Source organism: Martes martes, assembly GCF_963455335.1.
Source record: "Martes martes genome assembly, chromosome: 2".
NCBI classification, from domain to species: domain Eukaryota; kingdom Metazoa; phylum Chordata; class Mammalia; order Carnivora; family Mustelidae; genus Martes; species Martes martes.
Window position 1 is genome coordinate 6,948,453 of NC_137889.1, and position 24,413 is coordinate 6,972,865.

Below are 24,413 nucleotides of genomic sequence, written 5' to 3' on the forward strand. Positions count from 1 at the left end.
TCACTCTCTCCCACTGTCTTCAGAGGACGAGGACACCTGCAGGTCCTCGTGGAGGACACTCACAGGGACGTGACCAAAGAATCCCTCGGATTTCTGAATGACAGGAGGGCCCTGACCAGGAGGGGCTGACTTCTCAGGAGGATCGAGCAAGGGAGGTGCTAGGAACCTGGAGCTCCAGTAGGCTTTGTCCAGTCTCGTGAAGACCATTCTCAGGGGCTTGCCAGGGGTGGGCTTGGAAAGCGGACGTGGGGCTTCGATGCATGCCTGGACCGTTTCCAGGAGAGGTCGGGTGCGTGCAGGCTGCAGGTCGATGACTTGCACTGGGGCAGGTGTCTTCCCGGTCAGTGGGGGTGCCGCTGGGGGTCCACATGCACTTCTCTTTGCTGGAGGACACAGACTCTCAGAAGCCCCCCGATGGCTTTCCTGAATGCTCTTGTGGTGGTGCTGGAAGGGGCTCCAGCGTGCTTTCTTTCGGGGATTCAGGCCCGTCTCTGGGGAGATCTGGACACCTCTCTTGCCTGCTGTCTTGAGGTGCATTTGGGAAGTCTGACCCATACCGTGGATTGCATTAGGACGTGCATTCTCCTCGGGACCCTTGCCTGGTGTCTGGGCATGGTGCACGCCATCTACCTTGGACACAGCCTGGGGAACGTCAAGGGAGTCCCCTCGGGGCCTGTTTCCTGTCAGATGAACAACCAGGCCACCCTCCCTGGCATAGGGTTGGCGTGCCAGGGGTCTGTCAGGGGTCACCACTCGCTGTGCCTCACGTCGTGCACCAGGGAGGAAGACGCTCCCTGAAGGGCTTCTGAGAAGAGACGCTGAGTGGTACCCAGCTCTCATGTCAGCGGCCTGCATAGGTGGCTCCCATGGGAGGGGAGGCTCCAGGACAGAAGCCCTCTTGGTGGTGTAGACGGGCATCGGCGTGTGTGGACGCTGTGGGAAAAGGAACACACAGAAATGCACATTAGTTTTTCCTCACCACCAAGGCAACATTGCCATGAAGGAAAACCAAGAAACTCACAACACCCCAAGACCTTCGTATGTTCAGTTCAGCAGTGGAAGACAGAAAAGGGTTCTGTCCACATAGGAGGTGGGACCACAGCTCAGGGGTGGCCAGGAATAAATACTCAACAGGATCTCCTGGATGCCCTTTTTCTATCAGGGAGGAGCAGAGAAAGCTTCTGCAAAAACATCTACAGTTCCTCGAGCGGACCATCCGCTGCGCTCCAGAGAGCGCAGGAGTCCTGCCGGGGTAGAGTCACTTCAGAGGCTACTGAGTTTTGATGGACAGTGTGGGAGGACGTGTCCCAAAGGAAAGTACCCTGTGCTTCCATCAAGGGTTCTACGTGTGAGGAGGGTGACCTCCGGTGCTTTCCCACCCCACCCAGCCCACTGTGCACACACACCCCAGGAATAAGGCACCATGATGGACAGCAGGGGAAATGGGGGAGGAGGATGCCCCCCCGAACTCACACGGCTCAGAACGGAAATTGAGCCTATCCTCCCCCAGGAAGGCAACGCAGCCCATCAGGGTCCCCCAGACGGAACAGGAGCCGGGAAGCAGGGCACACTCACCCTCACGTAGCTGCAGGATTCTGTGCAATCCTTCCAGGTTTGCTTCTGCCCCCCTTGGGGTCTCCTGGGGAATCTCTGGAGCAGAGCCTCCCTCTGAGGGGCGTCTGGCCTGCACAACAAAGCATGGGAAGTAAAGGAACTCAGTTTCATGTCTTCAAACTGGGACACAAGCCTGAGGCCTCAGACAGCAGCGTCCTTTCCCTCCCCTGCCATTCTTCCCCCTACTCCAGGGAGCACTCCAGGTTTGCCCAGGAACTACTAGCATTCGGGGTCTCTGGCACGTCTGCTTGGCATTAGCCAGGTTCCCATACGTCCCCTGGTAAGGGGACACCCACCCCACCACACACACACTCTCGCCGATTCAGCAAGGGAAGCTCAGTAGCCTAAGTGTGGACCCCTGGAGGATGGAGAGCTCCTTTGTCAGCCTCCCCACCCCTGTCTGTGCCTGAGGACAGCACAGGACACAGTGTCCAGCGGCAGAGACACAGTGTCCTTAGACGTCAGCCTTGGGATTGGGGACAGCAGCGAGCCCCGCTCCTCACCTTGGTCCCTCTCCCTTCTCCCTCTCAGCCTGCTTCAAGGGCCCAGGATGCTGCTGGTCCTGCTGACTCCGTGGTTCTACGTTCTCCTTCAGCTTCCTGGAGCCCAAAGCCTGGAGGTCGAGGTCCCTGCCCCAGTGCTTCATGGGGCACCTGCTGCTGGACGCCTTGTGCCCAAAAGCTCCACAGTCCCTGCACTTCACCTGGGGAGGAAGAAAGAAGGATCAGTGGTTTTGGACAGGGGACATCACCTCGGCTTGTGAGCTGCCAGCCTCCTGAAGACCATGGGATGCTTCCCCGGCCTCTCCAGGAGGGACATGGAGGAGGGATCGCAAGGGTCAGGCTGAACTGAAGGAGCCCTCTGGAGAGACGTGGACAAATGCCAGCCTGGACCGGAGCCTGTACACTCCTGAGGTAGACCCTCGCTGTGTCTGAATGCCCCACTATGTCTGGTGACGAGATTCCAGGGCAGGTGGTCCTGGCCCAGGAAAGGACAACTGAGTTACGGACACAGAGCTCTCCATGTGCCAAGCCTGTCTCCAGAGTCATGGCAGACCCCCTGCTCACAGCACATGCCGGCCTCCACTTACCCTGGGATCCTCCTCCTCTGGCCCAGGAGCCCTGGGTGCTAAGGGCGCCCTTGGTGGCCTCTTCCCTGTCTGGGCTTTCAAGGGTCTGTAGGGCTCCAGCTGGGTGTGACTGCCTGCCATCTGTCCTACTTCCTTGAGGGACATGGCAGTTGGCTGGCCTGCCTCGGGAATGGGTGTCCGGATTTCCTGAGTCAAAAAAAAAAGGACAGTCATATTCACACAGATGCAAGCCTCCTTCCTGTCCCTTCTTCTCCAAGTAGGTATGAGGGGGCCTCAGGACCACCAGATCAAACATAGTTGTCACCCTGTGACCTCTCATCCCTTCCTGTCCTCCATACTCTCCTGCCTACCCACCCCCAGGATGGTGCCCTTAGGAAACGCAGGTGAAGTTGCCTTGAATGACTTACCAGAGAGATGCTTGTGAATTCTCTCACAATGCACTCTGGAAGCAAAACCAGGGATGGGACTGCCCCCGATTTACACAAGAATCAAAGCTATGGCAATACTCCATGGGACACTCAGTGTTGAAAATGGAAAAGCAGGTATCCTTTGCTCTCCAAACTCTCCATTTCCCCACTGACACCTGAGGAAGCCATTTTCAACTATAAGATCCCTTGGAAAAACATCACTTCTCTTGATGGAATGAGGGAAGTGGCCCATCTAAGGGTCTGAACTCTTTGATTTCATGTTTTCTTTTCAGTGCCCCATTCTTAACTCTCGTCTAATCCTTGGGAAAATGAATAGCTTTTAACTTCATATGAACCAGGGATTTCTTTTTCATTTTTAATGTTTTCTTTATTAAGAGAGAGAGAGAGAAAGCTCAAGGTGTGGTAAGAGCCGAGGGACAAGCAGACTACCTGCTGAGCAGGGAGCCCAATGAGGGGCTCCATCCCAGGACCCTGGAATTATGACCTGGCACAAAGTCAGACAACCAACTCAGCCAGCCAGGTGCCCTGAACCTGTGACTTCTTTCGGCTCTCAGTCCCACAGCGAAATGGACCAGGATTCTGTCACAACACCTCCATGACCCCACACCAATCAGATTGTTGGGGTCAATTCCTTTGGAAGTGGAAACTCGGGGAGTCGAGAGCATTGGCAGTCATGCCTTTGATCAGTCTCGCTTCTCAGAATATGGTTTCACAGGAGCCAGTCTTTAACTCGTTGAGAAAAGGCACATCGCCCCATAATTTCCTCACTGTCCTATTTCTCTAGCTGCTAAGATAAGGACCCAGTTGTCCAAAATCCCACCTGAAATGCAACAGTGCTCCTCCTGTCTCTCAGTAGCAGCTCAGGAAGGTACTGGACAGACTCCACTGGAGGAGACTACGTGTCTGGCATGCCAAAGGAGTGGTCAGAAAGGGCCACTTCCTTCCCTCCCTGACTTTCCTATAGCCCCAAGGTCATACGACCTTTCAGGCACTTAACACCCATCAATCTAATCCTCTTTCTTGTTAACAGGGCAGACCCAATCAACAATGCCTCCTTGTGGAGCATTTTCATGCACAGGAAAATCGTCTCATACACATATCATCTTTTCAGTATATTTCTTTTCTCTAAGAAAATTACGCATTGGAGGCTATGACTGCTTCATTTTGTTTTGTTTTGTTTGTTTTGTTTTGTTTTGAATGAGAGAGAGAGAGAGAGAGAGAGAGTGCGAGCGAGCAGGGGCCAGATGGGAAGGGATTAAGGGCAGAGGGAGAGGGAGAGAGAGAATCTCTAAGCAGAATCCCCGCTGAGCGTGGAGCCCAGTGTGGGGCTGGATGCCAGGACCCTGAGATCAAGACATGATCTGAAATGAAGTGTCAGCCACTTAAGCGAATGAGCCACGTAGGTGCCCCTGTTCTAGGGATTCTTCAAAGAGAATGGAGGATAGAAGGGTGGATTCCGATCACCTGGGCCATCCTGACTGGAATCCAAGTGAGCATCTTTCTCCAAAGCAGTCCAACAAGTAGCACCACTACTAGCCCAAGGGGAGAGCCTCCATTTCCAATCCTGTTAGCCCTCTGGGTAGTTTCCCACTCTAAGTGTTGGGGCCCGCTTGGCCTAAGAGACTACGTATTGGTTGAGCGGCTATTTTGTTGTTTACCAAAGAAAAATTAGTGACTCAGAGTTCCCAGAACATCAACAAGCGGAACTAGAGTTCCCGGAACATCAATAAGCGGCACTCAACTGAAACTCAACCTCCCTAACTACCAAAGAATGTAAACCCTGCCCTTTGGCCACCAAACTTGGGCGCCAATTCTGACCAGAATTATAGACTAGTTCAAAGAGCTACTATAGGATAAACTGTAATTCAATTGGCCACCTGCCTGTGGCTTGATATGAGTACGCAACTTTCTGTGTGCGTTACAATCCCCTTGGCCACCTGTGATCTATAAAAGTTAGTCTGTGAAGCTGGGAAGAGGTTGCTCTCTCCATAAGATTCGGCCCTGACTGGTCAGTTTGATTCTCGATGCTTGATGGGAAATAAAGCTTTGCTTAACCTTTGCTTTGTATCAGTCTCGCTCCTTTGATCATGGATCCCATCTCTAAGACTGGTGTGTCTTGCACAGAGAATGGATTTTGAACAGACCTGTCTAACGCCGTGATCCAGTCCCAGCCTGGTACCTTCCAGTCCTACCAGAGCTTCCTCCAGCCTCCTCCTGGCCACACCCAGTCTCATGGGACCCCTGCCACTGCCCCACCTGTATGCTCTTATTCATCCTTACCCTGCCCCACCCAGAATCACATGCCTTCTACATCCTCTCATGCTCCAACTGGCCTCAACTCATACCCAGTGGCACGAGCCACTGCCCCAATGAACACACAAGAGCCCATGCTATGGCAATACAACATGAGGTACACAGAGTTGAAAATGGGAAAGAACCTATGCTTTCCTCTCAAAATCTGAATTTCCCATTTGACGCACCAGGAAGACATTTTCAACTACAAAGTCATTTTACAAAGCCTACTTTCTCCTCTACTAGATTGGAAGCTGCCTATCTGGGTTTCTGTCATCTCTTCTTGAGAGACACATGGAGAGAGGGAAAACAAGCAGAGAGAGAGAGGAAGAAGAAGACAGCCTGATGCAAGGCTTGATCCCAGAACCCTGGGATCATGACCTGAGCCAAAAGCAGAAGCTTAACAACTGAGCCACCCAGGCGCCCCTGTAATCTCTTCTTTAATGTTCTCTTCTCAGAGTCCCTTTCTTAACTAACTTCTAATCCATTGGAAATGAGGATCTTTCCACATCTTGGGAACAAGTTCCTCCTTTAGGCTTTCAGTGCCCACAGCCAAATGGAGCGGGATTTTGTCACAGCACTTCCCCGATCCCACAACCATCAGACTGTGGGGCAAATTTTTCTTAGAATTACAACCTCAGGGAGTCACGAGGACTGCTTTTGACCAGTCTCTCTTCTCAGAAAATGCTTTCCAATGAAAGTTGCTTAACCCAATGAGGTAAGCTACATCCCTCCATAATTTCCTCACTGTCTTATTTCTCTGACAGCTGAACTGAGGCCCCAGTTGTCCCAAAACCCACCTGAAATGCACCGGTGCTCCTCCTGTCTCTCAGTAGAGGCTTAAAAGTTTGCAGAGGGACTTTGCTGGAGGAGCCTCTGTGTCCGGCATGCCCGAGGAATGGTCAGAAAGGGCCACTTCCCTCCCTCCCTGACTTTTCTACTGACCCAACGTCACGTGACCTTTCAGTCACTTGACACCCACCAATCCAATCCTCTTTCCTGTCAGTAGGCGGGACCCAGTGAAGTATCCCTTCTTGTCCAGCATTTTCATGCATTATATACCATATGTATGTGTGGATATGCTTTTCAGAATACATACATTTTGTACAAATAACAAAGCTTTGAATGCATGCCTGTTTCTTTTCTTTTCTGTTAGGGCCGATTTAATGTTAAAACCTGTAACTATTAGGGCCTGCTTAGCCAGAGCAACTCCATATTGCCTAGGTAGCCATATTGTTGTTTACATCCACGGACTTCATTCCGGGAATAAATGCCCCAGCAGTTCCTGGTATCGGTTCCGTATCAATTCCGGGAATCGATTCTGGGAATAAATGCCCTAACAATAGAAGCCACATACCTTGAGGTCTGTGGTTATGCCCTCTAAAACTAGCTTGTAAGATCGGGGCGGGGTCGCTCTCTTCCAAGGCGGCCCTGACCGGTCAGTCTGATTTCTGATGCCTGGTGTAAAAATAAAGATTTGCTTAACCTTCACTTTCTATCAGTCTCGTTCCTTTGATCAGGGACCCCATCTTTTTCTATTCTTTTCTTTTCTTTCTTTTTTTTTTTTAGAGCCAGAGAGAGAGAGAGAGATTAAAAATGAAAGCACGGGTTGGGGGAGGAGGGACAGAGGCAGAGAGAAAATCTTAGGTAGGCTCTAGGTCCAGTGCACCTCCAGATCAGGGCTTGATCATGTCCTGGGCTGAAATCAAGAGTCCAGTGCTTAAGGGACTGACCACCCACATGCCTGGATGTGGATGCCTGTTCCTCTCCTCAACTAGAATTTCCTATTCAGATCCTATGAGGCATCTTTTCTCCTGGCATCAAGTACATTCACGCTGTTGTGGATCCATCAGTGTCCTCCATGTCCAAGCGTCTCACTTTCCCAACTGAAACTCTGGATCCAGGACACATTTCCAGGGTCCCTTCACTGTACCTGCCGCCCTCCCAGTTCTCCTTCTGTCCTTAGGATTTTGCCTGTGCTTGGATATTCAGAGCAATGGCATCCTTTGCTACATGTCTTTTTGGAACTGGCTTCTTTGGCCATTTGTGTTGGGACCCAAATCGTGGGTGCTGGCCAGTCCCCATGTGGACCAGTGAAGCTCTAAGTCTTTTTATCTCCTCCTTTTTGATTCTTTTTTTTTAATTTTTAAAATTTTTTAATAAACATATAATGTATTATTAGCCCCAGGGGTACAGGTCTGTGAGTCGCCAGGTTTACACACTTCACAGCACTCACCATAACACATACCCTCCCCAATGTCCATAACCCCACCACCCTCTCCCGACTCCCCTCCCCCCAGGAACCCTCAGTTTATTTTGTGAGATTAAGAGTCTCTTATGATTTGTCTCCCTCCCAATCCCATCTTGTTTCATTTATTCTTTTCTTACCCCCCAAACCCCCCACATTGCATCTCCACTTCCTCATATCAGGGAGATCATATGATAGTTGTCTTTCTCCGATTGACTTATTTCGCTAAGCATAATACCCTCTAGTTCCAACCATGTCATTGCAAATGGCAAGATTTCATTTTTTGATGGCTGCATAGTATTCCATTGTGTATATATACCACCTCTTCTTTATCCATTCATCTGTTGATGGACATCTAGGTTCTTTCCATAGTTTGGCTATTGTGGACATTGCTGCTATAAACATTCGGGTGCACGTGCCCTTTGGATCACCACATTTGTATCTTTAGGGTAAATACCCAGTAGTGCGATTGCTGGGTCATAGGGTAGGTCATAGGGTAGGTCAAGTTTTTGAGCAACCTCCATGCTGTTTGCCAGAGTGGTTGCACCAGCTCGCATTCCCACCAACAGTGTAGGAGGGTTCCCCTTTCTCCAAATCCTCGCCAGCATCTGTCATTTCCTGACTTGTTAATTTTAGCCATTCTGACTGGTGTGAGGTGGTATCTCATTGTGGTTTTGATTTGTATTTCCCTGATGCTGAGTGATGTAGAGCATTTTTTCATGTGTCTGTTGGCCTTATGGATTTCTTCTTTGCAGAAATATCTGTTCATGTCCTCTGCCCATTTCTTGATTGGATTATTGTTCTTTGGGTGTTGAGTTTGCTAAGTTCTTTATAGATTTTGGATACTAGCCCTTTATCTGATATGTCGTTTGCAAATATCTTCTCCCATTCTGTCAGTTGTCTTTGGTTTTGTTAACTGTTTCCTTTGCTGTGTAAAAGCTTTTGATCTTGATGAAGTCCCAATAGTTCATTTTTGCCCTTGCTTCCCTTGCCTTTGGCGATGTTCCTAGGAAGAAGTCGCTGCAGCTGAGGTCGAAGAGGTTGCTGCCTGTGTGCTCCTCAAGGATTTTGATGGATTCCTTTCTCACATAGGGGTCCTTCATCCATTTTGAGTCTATTTTTGTGTGTGGTATAAGGAAATCGTCTAGTTTTTTTCTGCATATTTCACAATATTTGTTCTTCCAATCCAAGATCATGGAACATTTTTCCATTTCTTTGTAACTTCCTCAATTTCTTTCATGAGTACTTTAGAGTAGAGTTGCTTATACTTTTCTGAGTATAGATTCTTTGCCTCTTTGGTGGGTATTAATGTATTGTATCGCATTGATTGATTTGCAGCCCTGGAATAAATCCCACTTGGTCATGGTGAATAATCCTTTAAATGGACCGTTGGATCCTATTGGCTAGTATTTTGGTGAGAATTTTCGCACCTGTGTTCATCAAGGATATTGGTCTGTAATTCTCTTTTTTGATGGGATCCTTGTCTGGTTTTGGGATCAGGTGGTGCTGGCCTCATAAAATGAGTTTGGAAGTTTGCCTTCCATTTCTATTTTTTCGAACAGTTTCAGGAGAATAGGAATTAATTCTTCTTTAAGTGTTTGGTAGAATTCCCCTGAGAAGCCGTCTGGCCCTGGGCTTTTGTCTGTTTGGAGATTTTTGATGACTGTTTCAATCTCCTTACTGGTCATGGGTCTGTTCAGGTTTTCTATTTCTTCCTGGTTCAGTTGTGGTAGTTTATATGTCTCTAGGAATGCATCCATTTCTTCCAGATTGTCAAATTTGTTGGCATAGAGTTGCTCATAATATGTTCTTATAATTGTTGTATTACTTTGGTGTTGGTTGTGATCTCTCCTTTTCACTCATGATTTTATTAATTTGGGTCCTTTCTCTTTTCTTTTTGATAAGTCTGGCCAGGGGTTTATCAATCTTATTAATTCCTTCAAAGAACAAGCTCCTAGTTTTGTTGATTTGTTCTATTGTTTTTTGGTGTTTCTATTTCATTGATTTCTGCTCTGATCTTTATGATTTCTCTTCTCCTGCTGGGTTTAGGCTTTCTTTGTTGTTCTCTCTCCAGCTCCTTTAGGTGTAGGGTTAGGTTGTGTATTTGAGAACTTTCTTGTTTCTTGAGAGAGGCTTGTACCACTATATATTTTCCTCTCAGGACTGCCTTTGCTGTGTGCCACAGATTTTGAACCATTGCGTTTTCATTATCACTTGTTTCCATGAATTTTCTCATTTCTTCTTTAATCTCCTGGTTGACCCATTCATTCTTTAGAAGGATGCTGTTTAGTCTCTATGTCTTGGGTTCTTTCCAAATTTCCTCTTGTGATTGAGTTCTAGCTTCAGAGCATTGTGGTCTGAAAATATGCAGGGAATGATCCCAATCTTTTGATACCAGTTGAGACCTGATTTATGACCCAGGATGTGATCTATTCTGGAGAATGTTCCATGTGCACTAGAGAAGAATGTGTATTCTGTTGCTTTGGGGTGGAATGTTCTGAATATATCTGTGATGTCCATCTGGTCCAGTGTGTCATTTAAGGCCTTTATTTCCTTGTTGATCTTTTGCTTGGATGATCTGTCCATTTCAGTGAGGGGAATGTTAAAGTCCCCTACTATTATTGTATTCTTGTCAATGTGTTTCTTTGATTTTGTTATTCATTGCTTTATATAGTTGGCTGCTTCCATGTTAGGGGCATAGATATTTAAAATTGTTAGATCTTCTTGTTGGACAGACCCTTTGAGTATGATATAGTGTCCTTCCTCATCGCTTATTATAGTCTTTGGCTTAAAATCTAATTGATCTGATATAAGGATTGCCACCCCAGCTTTCTTCAGATGTCCATTAGGATGGTAAATTGTTTTCCACCCCCTCTCTTTAAATCTGGAGGTGTCTCCGGGTCCAAAATGAGTTTCTTGTAGGCAGCATATTGATGGGTTTTGGTTTTTTATCCATTCTGATACCCTATGTCTTTTGATTGGGGCATTTAGCCCATTTACATTCAGGGTAACTATTGAGAGATACGGATTTAGTGCCATTGTATTGCTTGTAAGGTGACTGTTACTGTATATTGTCTCTGTTCCTTTCTGATCTACTACTTTTAGGGTCTCTCTTTGCTTAGAGGACCCCTTTCAATATTTCCTGTAGAGCTGGTTTGGTGTTTGCAAATTCTTTCAGTTTTTGTTTGTCCTGGAGGCTTTTTGTCTTTCCTTCTATTTTCAATGATAGCTTAGCTGCATATAGTACTTTTGGCTGCATGTTTTTCTCGTTTAATGCTCTGAATATATCATGCCAGTTCTTTCTGGCCTGCCAGGACTCTGTGGATAAGTCCACTGCCAATCTAATATTTTTACCATTCTATGTTACAGACTTCTTGTCCCGGGCTGCTTTCAGGATTTTCTCTTTGTCTCTAAGACTTGTAAATTTTACTATTAGGTGACAGGGTGTGGGCCTATTCTTATTGATTTTGAGGTGGGTTCTCTGCACCTCCTGGATTTTGATGCTTGTTCCCTTTGCCATATTAAGGAAATTCTCTCCAATAATTCTCTCCAATATACCTTCTGCTCCCCTCTCTCTTTCTTCTTCTTCTGGAATCCCAATTATTCTAATGTTTTTTTGCCTTATGGTGTCACTTATCTCTCGAATTCTCCCCTCGTGGTCCAGTATTTGTTTGTCTCTCTTTTGCTCAGCTTCTTTATTCTCTGTCATTTGGTCTTCTATATCACTAATTCTTTCTTCTGCCTCATTTATCCTAGCAGTAAGAGCCTCCATTTTTTATTGCACCTCATTAATAGCTTTTTTAATTTCAACTTGGTTAGATTTTAGTTCTTTTATTTCTCCAGAAAGGGCTTTTATCTCTCCGGAGAGGGTTTCTCTAATATCTTTCATGCTTTTTCGAGCCCAGCTAGAACCTTGAGAATCATCATTCTGAACTCTAGATCTGACATATTACCAATGTCCGTATTGATTAGGTCCCTAGCCTTTGGTACTGCCTCTTGTTCTTTTTTTTTTTTTTGTGGCGAGTTTTTCTACCTTGTCATTTTGTCCAGATAAGGATATATGAAGGAGCAAATAAAATATTAAAAGGGTGGCAAAGACCCCAGGAAAATGTGCTTTAACCAAATCAAAAGAGACTCCAAATTGTCGGGGGAGGAAAGAGGATAAAAAGAAGTTCAGAAAAAAAATTTTTAAAAGAAAATAAATAAAAAATAGAAAATAGAAAAATATATATATATTATATATATATATATATATATATATATATATTAGACTGGTGACTACAACAGGGTCATCCACTTAATTTGGGGAGTATTTTGGTCTCTTAGAAGAAACTACCTCCCAAAATTTTAAAGAATGAAAAACATATAAGGATAAACACAATGAAGGAATAGAATACGCCTATAAAGATGAAAAAAAATTTTTTTTTAATTTCTAAAAAAGGAGTTGATAAAGTAAGTTGGTTGGGAGAATAAAGGAAAAGAAAGTGGAGAGAATTTGCTCAGGCTGGAGACTAGAACAAAGCATTGTGCTAGATTTAGGGTATATTTTGATCTATTAGAAGAAGTTGTACCCCAAATTTTTTAGAAGAAAAAACCCTATGTGTATACAAAAAATAAAGTTAGATACAATGAAGGAAAAAAATATGACTATAATAACGAAGGTTCAAAAAAGATTATTTTTTTTAATGAAAAGTGTTGTTAAGATAAACTAGTTTAAAAATGTTAAAGAGGAAAGGGTAAAGGTTCAAAAAATATTTAGCAGAAGAAAGAAAAAAATAAAATTAAAAAAAAATTAACTGCAAAACTAAAGAATCATGGGGAGAAAGCCATGAATTCCACGCTTTGCTTTCTCCTCCTCTGAAATTCCGCTGTTCTCCTTGGTAAGCGAACTTGGTCTTGGCTGGATTTCTTCTTGATCTTCTGGGGGAGGGGCCTGTTGTAGTGATTCTCAAGAGTCTTGGCGGGAGGCAGAATTGCACCACCCTTACCAGGGACCAGGCTAAGTAATCCCCTCTGGTTTGCTTTCAGGAGCTTTTGTTCCCTGAACGCGTTCCGTAGAGCTCCGGATGACGGGAGTGAAGATGGCAGCCGCCCTCTCTCCAGCCGGAGGAGTCGAGAGCTCAGGGCCCCACTCCTCAGGGCTCCCTCAGAGAAAAGAGCTCAATCACTCCCGTCTCCCTGACCTCTGGCCATGCTCCGAGCTCACCCAGCCTGTAACCAAGTGTCTCTGTCTCTGGCACACAGCCCCGCTTAGAGTCTCTGAACCCCACAGATCCCTGAGGTCTTCCAGGGGGCGTCTCCCCAAATCTTGTGGGGGCCCTACTCACAGAGCAGTGGCCTGTGCCACAGATTATGGTTCAAGGTAACCCCTAGTTGAGAGCTCACTCCTTGGCTCTGTCTCTGCCACCGGCTTCCCTCCTCTGATACCTGTGAGCTCTGCGACACTCAGACACGACCAATCCTTCTGTGACCCCGTGGGACCTGGGGCCACGCTGTCCCCTCATGGGCTTCACCTCTATTTAGCCTCTGGAGTGATGTCCCTCAGTGGAGCAGACTTTTAAAAGTCCTGATTTTGTGCTCCGTTGCTCCGCCTCTTGCTGGGAGCCAGCCCCTTGCCCCGCGGTCTACCTTCCCGTTGCTTTGGATTCACTTCTCCACCAGTCCTACCTTTCAGAAAGTGGTTGATTTTCTGTTTCTAGAATTGTTGCTCTTCTTCTTTTCAAACTCCTGTTGGTTTTGTAGGTGTTCACAATGGTTTGATAAGCTATCAAGCTGATCTCCCACTACCTGATGTCCTCTCAGCCTGCTACTTCTCCCCCATCTTCTCTTTTTTGATTCTTTATTCCTGTTAAGCAACTGGTACTTTTGAGGTTAGACTTTTCTCCTCTTGGCTAATCTTTGTGTGATTTCCACCATTTCTCATGCTCCTGCCATCAGCTTCACTAGTGTCAGGCAAATGTCCCTGTGATCTTGTCCTTTTGAAGATTGATTTAATTCTTTTCGATTCAGAGAAAGAGAGCCCACAGGAGTGGAGTGAGGAGCACAGGGAGAAGGAGAGAGAGAATCCTCTAGGAGAATCCCCACTGAGTATGGAGAAAGACATGGGTTTTGATCCTAGGACCCTGACATCAGGGCTTGACCTGAAATCAAGAGCTGGTGTAGTAAGCCGCTGAACCATCCAGGTGCCTCTATCTTTGGGATTCTTCGGTGACCATCAGGGATGGATTCCTGGAATACTATCACCTTCCTGACTGGAATCCAAGAGAGCATCTTTCTTCCAAACCAGTCCAAAACGTACCACCACCACTAGCCCATCCCACCCCCCACCGCCCACCTGGGACATCAAATTTAAATAAGTTACAGAACAAAGTACTTAAAACTTATTGTGCACTTTCTGGAATTACATAGAAAAAGAATCATTCAGAATATGCTTCTAAATTTTGTGTGACTCTTTTAATGCATCAAACTGTATAATTTATTTAAAAAATATTTTTAGGAATTCAACCTTTTTAATTTTATTTAATGTATTTTATTTTATTTTATAAGTACTATTAGTCAACATGTAGTACATTAGTTTTTGATGTAGTGCTCAAAGATTCATTAGTTGAGTATAACACCCAGTGCTCTTCACATTACATGCTCTCCTTAATGCCCACCCCCTGGTTACCCTACCCCTCCACCCCCTTCCCTTCTGCAAGCCTCAATTTATTTCTTGGAGTCCAGAGCCTCTCATGGTTTGTCTTCCTCTCTGGTTTCTTCCCATTCAGTTTTCCCTCCCTTCCCCTATGGCCCTCTACATTAGTCCTTATAATCCACATATGAGTGAAACCGTATGATAATTGTCTTACTCTGCTGGACTTATTTCACTTTTCCTCAGCTTCATTTCTTTCCATCAGCATGTCCTCTACATCACATCTACATCTCCGCTGCCTCATACACCTTAGCTGTGAGAGCATCCAACTTGGATTGTATTTCATTAATGGCATTCTTAAATTTGGCCTGATTAGATCTCATTTCTGCCCTTAAAGATTCTGTATTGTCAGGTATGCTTTTTTCAAGCCTCGCTATTAACTTTCTAATTGCTATCCTTAATTCCATCTCTGACATCTTGTTTATATCCATATCAATTAACTCTGTGGCAGAGAACATTTCCTCTGGTTCTTTCCTATGCTGGGAGTTCCTCTTGCTAGTCATTCTGCCCAGGAAAGGATGGGTGAGCAAATGAAGGGAGTCCAAAATGTCAACCATGACCCAAGCAAAATGCACCCTAGAAAAAGCCCAAAGTGGTCAGAAGCCAGAAAGTGAATCTAAGAAAAGTGAACAAAGTGAAAAGTGAACAAAAATAAAAGTGAACACATCACAGAAAAGTGAACAAAGCCAAAATGAACAAAACAATGAAAAAGGGGGAGGGAAGAGAGATAATACTCTCACGGGGTGGACAAAGGAGGGTGATCTCCTTGTTCCTGACTGAATTTTGGTCTGTGTGTTTGAAGACACTGCATCTCAAAATTGCAAAGAATGCAGAATGTGTGTGTGTGTGTGTGTGTGTGTGTGTGTGTGTGTATAAATCCATTGAAAAAAGGACTAGGCATAAAACAGGCATAAATCTATAAAATGTAGATGTGAGAAAAAAAGGGTTAAAAAGTGACTTAAAAACATAATTTGAGGGTGTCAGGGTGGCTCAGTGGGTTAAAGCCTCTGCCTTCAGCTCAGGTCATGATCCCAGGGTCCTGGGATCAAGACCCGCATCGGGCTCTCTGCTCAGCAGGGAGCCTGCTTCCTCCTCTCTCTCTGCCTGCCTCTCTGCCTACTTGTGATCTCTGTCTGTCAAATAAATAAATAAAATCTTTTTAAAAAAACATAATTTGATAAAATAAGAGTCTACTTAAAATAGGAAAGAGGTAAAAAAAAAAAGTGTAAAATTTTAGACTGAAGGATAAACGAGTTGTGAAGAAACACCTGGAGCTCAATACAGTGTCTCCCCTGGTGCTGGAGTTTTATATAGTCTCCGGGATTCATAAGCTTGTTGTTCACCTGTTCTTCCACTCTGTCTTCTGGGGGAGGTGCCTGTTGTGCTTCTCCTCAGGTTTCTTTGCCTGAGCTGAGTGGCTCCACCCCTTGTCCATGGATGGGCTCAAGGTGAGCTGGTCCTCTCTGTGGCTTTCTGCACTTCTTCAGAGGATCAGAGCAAAAATGCCCCTAACTAGATCTCTAGGCCAGAGCCACAAGATCATGATCCCCCCTCTTCAATAAACTCTCTGGGTCAAATGTTCTTTACTTCCCTGTGCATGAAGCTCCACAGAAATCCATGGATTGTGTCCACTGCAATCCTCCTTGGGGGATTCCCAGGGACCCATGAGCATCTCTGTGCTGTGTGTCTTTGGGACTGCAAGCATTTGTAGACTGTGCCTGCACCCAGCTCAGCTTCTCCCAGGTCATGGCTGGGTGCTGCCCTACTGTCCTTTTGGGGGCACTGCCACCCTGAGAGCTATTGCCTGGTCATGAGTGCCACTGTCTCAACCCTCCCAGGTGTTGGTAACTAGCCAGCACATTCCAGTCTGTTTCCAGGTGCTCAGGCACAGAGCAGTGTCCCTACCAGCCCGGCTCCCAGTTTATGGCAACCCGAGCTGAGAGGCCCTCCTGGGCTCGCTGACGATAACCAGTTTCCCTGCTCCACTCTTTCGGAACTCCATCAGCTCAGGCACCTAGTTTTTTCTGTGTCTCCTGAGATCCTGAGACCATAGTGACTCCCCTAGAATTCTGCCATTTCTATCCCCTGAGCCCCTTCCAGAAAGGAATGTCTCTCACTGGAGCACACATCAGAGAGTCCTATTTGGCACTTCGGTGCTACATCACTCTTCAGTAGCCAGCTTCTGGAGGCCCCCTTCCCCTTCCATTTATCTTCTGATATTTCCCCAGATTCACAACTCTGCACCTCCTACCTTGCAATATGCAGTTGTTGTTCTGCTTGTAGGTTTCCATATATATTTTCTTACACCTCAGGCTAAATTCATGGGTGTTCAGAATGGTTTGATAGCTCTCCAGCTAAACTCGAGGCACCAGATGAAACAAGGTCCCCTACTTTTCCACCATTTTGCCCCAACCTCAACGGTGACATCTTCTAAAGGAAGTTATCCCGACATGCATTGATATCGTTTCAGCTGGCTTGGCCTCTCTGATGCTCTTTCTGGAGCCCTTGAGGAGTTCTCCCTCTCAGGTTCTGGTGGAGGAACAGGCAGGAAGCTGGACAGGGGACCCAGTCCCACTGGTCAGGGGTGGCTTCTGGCAGAGCTGGCTCAGGATAGGTCATATGCAAATCACAGGCTAGATGTCAGTTTGGAAGATTTTCCACTTTTTCCACCCTATATTGAGTTAGAAGTAAATTTTTATGTTGTAAAAAGCATATGGTGAGCCAGAGGAAATGAGTTTAGAAAGCCCTACAAACCTGGCTCCCTCCAGGTCATGGACAAGGGTAAGACCACAGCAGTTCCCAGATCCCTGCTGTCAGAAAATTTTCTGGATCTGCTAAGATGTGGGTGTGACTATGGGCAAGTTTCCCATCTGGTTCTTGGGTTCCCAGTAAGTGATGGGACATATCTCCAAATGCTATGCAAATTCCACAGAAATACATGAACAAGTATATTCATAGCATTTTTATTCATAATCATCCCAAACTGAAAACAACCCAGGTTTCTATCAGTAGAATGTTTATAGTCTCTGTGGTGATCAGTCAATTAAATAATGAATTGAATGAACTGAGTACATAAAACATCTTACACTGGTTGAAAGAAACCATAGCCAACAGAGTACATACTATATAATTTAATCAATATGAAGTTCAAGGACAGGCAAAATTTATCCATGGGGGAAAAATCAGAACAGTGGTAGTGTTTATCAATGTATATGTGGGTTGACTTGGGAAGGGCATAATGGAACATTGTAAAGGTTAATATTTTACAACTTGACAGGGTTACATAAGCACAAATATTGGTTAAAACTCATCACTTTATATATAAACTTCATAAGAAATTAAAATTTTAAGTAAAATGAATTAGTTGTGATAATACTGAACTCTAATAATAAACTGAATTATTTGAGGAAAATTTACTGTTGGCTATAACTTTTTTGAAATGGATAAAAATGTAAGATTGATTAGTGGAGAGGTCATGGAGAGATGAACGGACACATACAAGGCAAGTACACCCAAGGGTTAGTAGCAGAATATGAGAGTTAAATGCAAAATTCATTGCTATTTACATTGGTTTTGAACATTTTCCTAATTAAATATGGGATGAATAAACCTTATAAGGGCCTTCCCACTTTAATGTTTTTGTGGTCCCCATTCAAAGGGAAGTGAAGGTTCAGGGTAGCTGGAATGTTCAGAAGAGAAGGCTGTTGACAAAATGAACCAAACAATGAGGAATCATTCTCCAGGGTTCCAGATGCCTTTAGGGAATACCAGAAAACCTCTTGCCCTTAGTGTCCCTGTCCTATCAGCTTCCTGGACCAGGGAAGGTATTCCTTACACAGATGAGAGGGCAACCGCTAAGAGCAGGAACATACATAGGATACTGAGAAGGATGCAGTGAACTGTTCTCCACAGCTTCCACAATTGTTCACCCAGCCTCTGCCCACCTGTACCTTGTTCCCATTTAGGATTGCAAAAATTCTGCATCTGTTTCAACACTGTAAAATTATTGAGAAATGGTTTTTCAAGGGTTTGTCTTTGAATTGTGCTGTTCTGGGGCACATCGTTCTCACACTGCGCTTTAGTCCCCTGGTCAGCCAGAGATCCCAAGGCTCTCTGATATTCCCCATAATGTTTTATGGTCACTGGCCTCATGATACTGCTCCTGATGCATCCTATTCTCACTTCTTCCTGAGCACCTGTTTTGGGGCATCCCCTTCCCAAACCCAGAAGTTTCAGCTTGGTGTTTCACTTCTTTGCCTGCCTTAGAGTGGAGAAGGAAGATACGGTTGGAAAGTCATGACATGAGCCTGGTCCTGAGACCCAGAAGAGGAGCCCAGGTTGGGGCGACCTCATCAGTAGGGTTGGCATGAGGGCATCTGGAAGGAGGGCAGCAGAAGAGCCAGAGCGTGGGAGCTTGGGAGGCTCAGTCCAGCCTCATGCCCTGGAACGGGTGTTCGTGCCTGCCCCACTGGCCAGTCTCAGGCTGAGGCTCTGCTATGTCACAACGGAGCGATCGTGTTGCACAACACTCATTCATGTGACTTCACTGGGCATGCTTTCTCCTTTGGCCCTGGCCTTCAGGCAGCCGAGAGCCAGCCCACCAAGAGCCTTCCCTCTTCCAGCCCATTGTCCCATCTGCAGATGTCCGCAGTTGACTGGTGAATTTATTTAGGCTCCAATGACTATTCCAACATACCCATGCCAGCTGGAAGAGATGTCCTAAATCCTTGTTGGAGCCCAGGGTTTGGAGGGCAGCAGGAGTGGCAGAAGTCTGGCAGGGGTCTGACGAACCTGATGGTGATCATGCCTGTCTCCAAGGTGTGCCTCAGACCCGTCCCTCTGACACCCAGCCCAAAACACCATGACTTTCCAAGAGGAAGGTAAGTAAACCATTTATTTTCCTATTCTCTTTAATTTCCATAAGTGTAACAAATATTTCTCATGATTTATGCTTTGTCAGTCTTCATTTTCAGTGAGGTTTTCATTTGATACTTTTCTATTCTGTTTGTAACCTTTATTTTAGCAGCAGATAATTATATTTTATTTGGTCAAATTTAGGCTGTTGTTCATTAATAAAAATGCAGTTCATGATCCTATTACATATTCTTTTATTTCCCACAGAATTTTCAGCTGAGTCTTGTATCAAAAAGAAAAAGAAAAAGATTATTGAGGCCCAACACTTCCTTAAATAATCCCTTTAATGCCTATTGCCAATCATTTTGGAGATGAATTGACCTGACCCTGTATATCACTGTTTTCTTTTTATGTCCTGTACAACTGAACATTGTCTCTAGGGATTGAACTGTTTTCTTGATTTATGTTTCTAGTTGTTTATTCTTTGTGTATAGAAATGCAACTGGTTTTTGTGTGTCAATTTTGTATCTTGCAATTTGGAAGTATTTGTTAGCTCTAGCAGTGTGTGTGTATCCTTTAGAGTTTTCTATATATATGGTTAAGTAATTTGTGTAAAAAGATAACTTTATTTATTCCTTTCCGATTTGGATGCCTTTTCTTGATGAATTGCTCAAGCTAGGTGTTCCACTACTATGTGAAACATTAACACCTTTGCCTTGTACCTGAAAAAAGAAGAAAAACTTTCAGTCTCTCAACATTAAGTCTGAAGTTAGTTGTAGATTTACCTACATGGTTATTATGCTGAAGAAGTTTCCTTTCATTAGTGATTTTTTGAAGGGCTTTAAGAAAGCCTGTTAAGAAAGGTATTGAATCTTAGAGATGCTTTTTCTGCATCAATTGAGGTCTTCGTTTATTTTTTTTTTGAGATTTTATTTGTTTATTTGACAGAGAGAGATCACAAGTAGGCAGAGAGGCAGGCAGAGAGAGAGAAAGGGAAGCAGGCTCCCCGCTGAGCAGAGAGAGCGATGCGGGGCTTGATCCCAGGACCCTGAGATCACGACCTGAGCCGAAGGCAGAGGTCCAACCCACTGAGCCACCCAGGTGCCCCCTTCCTTCATTTTTATTTTATTAATGTTCTGTATTACATTAATTGTTTTGTCTACGTTGAACAACGCTTACATTCCAGTAATAGAATCCTGCTTGGTCAATAATACTGTTGATTAATTGTGCTAGTACTTTGTTGAAGATTTTTCTTTCAATATTTATGAAGCATATTGGTCTACACCTTCTTTTATTTTCTGGTGGAATCTTTGTTAGGCTTTGGTATCAGGGTACTGCTGGCCTCATACAATGGGTTAGGAATATGACAGACAGTGTTCTCAGGCCAGCAAGACTGATTGTTCTCAAAGAATTGTGGTTGTGTGTTCTAACCTCTTTGGGGACTCCAAGAGGGGCAGACTCAGGGGCTTTCCTTTGTTTCAACTGCCTCAGAACTTTTTAGGAGCTCCTGGGTGGCACTCTCAAGAGCATTTCAATGAAATCTTCTAGCAGCACCTGTCTGGGCAAAGATCAACCTGAGGAGGGTGCCTGGGTGGCTCAGTGGGTTAAGCCTCTGTCTTCGGCTCAGGTCATGATCTCAGGGTCCTGGGATCGAGTCCCGCATCGGGCTCTCTGCTTGACAGGGAGCCTGCTTCCTCCTCTCTCTCTGCCTGCCTCTCTGCCTACTTGTGATCTTGCTCTGTCAAATAAATAAATAAAATCTTAAAAAAAAAAAAAAGATCAACCTGAGGCAGGCAGACTGAGGAACCTAGGAGGGAAGATGCTGGGACATAACTGAGGGACAAAGGGCACTGAAAATCTTCTGTGCGCTGGGCAGCCTAAAGGCCACACGGATGCCCACGGCTGGACGGGTGCTTAGAAAACACCTGAGAGCATCATGTGAGTTCACCTTCAGCACGGGAGCAACTGCAAGTGAAGGGAAGATGCAAAATGGTGGAAAGATGTTGGGTCAGAAAGTAGTTGGAAAATCTTTAAATGGGAGGATCAGGATAAGAATCACTATGTCAACATTTAACTGTGGTAAGTACACAAATATCCTTTTCCCTAAAGGGAGAGAAAGTAGCAGGAGGACCCGTGAGTTGTGATTGATTTACGCAAGGTATGATAACAATATGAGGAATTTTGCCCCAATGTCCTCACTTACATTTTAGAAAATATCACTAACCTGACAAAATCTTCAGTTGCTATTTCTAAGGACATACTCACTCAGCCTAGGCACCTCCTTGTACTAAAGCACTGGTCTCGGCTACTTACCTGAACTCTGGCCTTGGAGAAATCCAGTTCCTTCTCTCCACAGCTCTTTTCCTTGCTCCAACTGGAAGAAACTTTTGCAAATTTTATTACCTGTTTGTGGAGGAAAAAGAGTGTACGGACTTAGAGTTCTCTGCAAATTAACCTTTGCTATCCCCAAGTCCAGGGTGGGCTTTGCCAAGGATGAATAAAGAGATTATGCTGAGTGAAATAAGTCAAACAGAGAAAGTCAAGTATCATATGGTTTCACTTATTGGTGGAGCATAACAAATAATATAGAGGACAAGGGTAGATGGAGAGGAGAAGGGAGTTGAGGGAAATTGGAAGGGGAGGTGAACCATGAGAGACTATGGACTCTGAAAAACAACCTGAGGGTTTTGAAGGGGCGGGGTGGGAGGGTGGGGGAACCAGGTGGTGGGTATTAGGGAGGGCACAGATTGCATGGAGCACTGGGTGTGGTGAAAAAACAATGAATACTGTTACGCTGAAAATAAATAAAAAATTTAATTTAAAAAAAAAAAAAGAGGTGATCTGAAGGTCAGGCCATGTAAGAGCACCATCAACAGAGAACACATTGATGGTCCTTCAGCAGACCAGGAGGAAATGCAGCCGGGAGGACAAAACAGAGAAGACTGCTAGATGCTGATGCCTTTTCACAAGTTCAGAGAAAGAATGCAGAATCCTCGGTCTTTTCAAAATAGGAAAGACTAAATGTCCTGAAACATCATGGATATCCTGGTTTAGACAGAGCATCCAGAGGTAGGAGCATCGAGATGACAGCACTGAGGAGGGGGGCAGAGGAGAGATGGGTCGTAGAAAGATCAATATGTGTTTGGAGATTCCTGTCAGTACATTGTCAGTGCTGAATAGTATCTGCCTTTGGATACATCCACAGAGATCTACACACTCTGACTTCATAATATGTTATTGTAAAGCAGTATCACACGAACTATGGCATAAAACAACCTAGATGTGTTTCAGTAACCTGGTGATTAGAACTTTCCAGACAAGTGATTATAAAATATTTGTTTGAAAATTCATAACTAAAACTCTCTTCCCCATTAGTTCCAAGAAATTCTACAGATTCATCATGAGACAAATAATAACCATGGTGTAGTGCTTTTAAATCATAATCATTGGTTTAAATTATTCCTTAGATGAACTTCTGGTTCCTCATCTATGAACTAGTTTAATAATATGTTGTGAAGGTCAAAAGATCCAAGGCCTTGATGTAGGGAGTGTTTCCTGTCTAGCAAAGACATCTTAAATACAAGACATTATCATTAAAATGAACCTTGAATTGCCAGCATTGCTCAGAACTGACCAAGATTCATAGACATCTCTCTTAATGCTATAGGACTCAGGTGTTCATAACAAACTATAAGGTCAGATGACTCAGCAGCACAACCCAGGGACCTCTGAGATGGCTGTACTAAAGGACAGCCCTAGCCTGACCATTCCTGTGTTATGAGGACTCCTATTCTCAATATTCTCTGGAACCTTGGACACCAGTTATTACTGTTTCTCTTGTATCTTTATTTTGTCTCCATGTGAAAGGATAAAGGCGATCTCAAGACTGGTTTTAATCTATCTAGTTTTTCCAATAATTTACATGGGAACCTAATCTTATTCTTCCTGCCATACTCTTTCTCCTTTATGTATAGTGCAATTAAGCAAATACTACTCCCTATGCATTCCTTCCAGTTATTGAGTATGAACTAAAGGTTTATTACCAAGAGGTAATATATGTGATTGGAGACAAGCATGATAGTGATAATTTCAGTTGTATTTTTTAGAAATTTTCGGAAGTGAAAATTCTAATAACTATATGGGGTTTAAAATTGAGAAAAACCTAAAATGATTCTTCCTTCCTTCTAAACCTTCCCCCTGTTCCTCTCAACACTGAGCAATGCTCACACCAGGTCTTGTAACACTAGATTAATTATACTCACACGCTGAAACATCTTCCCCACTGGACTATAATAGTCCCCACTCATCTCTAGCACTTGCAGTCACCACCATCCTAAACCCAATGCATCCAAAGACATGGTTAATGAGTAAATTTTTTTTAGAAGGTCATGCGCTGAATGAGGGAAAGAAAACTTCTCTTATCTCTTCTGTAAATACACAAGGGTGTAAAGAGGCTGAAGAGAGAAGAAGGGAGGTTTGGGATGCCAGATCTAGGACTTTGGCTTGGGTTTCTTCGGGAGAGGGGATCCCACGCAGTTCATAGTGCTCAGGGAGTATGACAAAGTTGACAGCGACCCCCTAGAATCAGATTCCTGCTCTTGTTCACCCCCAGCGCTGGCTGAACAGCCTAGGTTGAGAGAATAGGTCAGGGATGGACGAGGGTGTTGTGTGTGTCTAGGGGAAACATGGTTTCTTTTTTATTGATGAACGTGACAAAACACCCCCGTAGATGTGCATGTACTCACTGCTGCAGGGAAGGCTTGTTTCTTGACCTTTCTGCTGACAGCGTGAAGAAAACTATGTGTATCCTAACCTGTGTACATACACGTGCATAGTGTCTACCCATCTACTCCTCAATACACACAGACAGAGATGCATTTCGGGAAGGAATAGTCCTCATATCAAGGGAAACATAGATTAATAGTTCATACCAGTACTGCCATCTATGATCCATCACACGTGGGCATCCTAGCCATCTCCTCACTTGGCTCTTGCCTCCCACCCCATCTGTGAGGGCACCTGTCAGGGTCCTGCGCTGCACCCTAGTCGCCGGCAGGGGGCGCGCCGACCCGTCTTTTCTCACGCTGTGCCTTAGGCCCGCGTGGAACGCATGCGCGTCGCGCCCCTTGCGCTTGACGCCGCGTGTGCACGAGAGCGGGAGCGACGTTCCCTCGTGACAGACGGAGGCGGCGACGG

General features: G+C 45.0%; 1 protein-coding gene across 1 annotated transcript; it reads right to left on the reverse strand.

Moving 5' to 3' along the window:
* On the reverse strand, positions 1-24,160 carry LOC308339030 (putative protein FAM90A14; the record flags this gene model as incomplete). Its single annotated transcript, XM_080797383.1, has 6 exons — positions 1-933; positions 1,576-1,684; positions 2,118-2,317; positions 2,705-2,890; positions 21,531-21,620; positions 24,149-24,160. 6 exons carry the CDS (start codon positions 24,158-24,160, stop codon positions 1-3), a joined length of 1,530 nt encoding a protein of 509 aa, XP_080653509.1.
* Between the last annotated feature and the right edge of the window lie 253 nt (positions 24,161-24,413).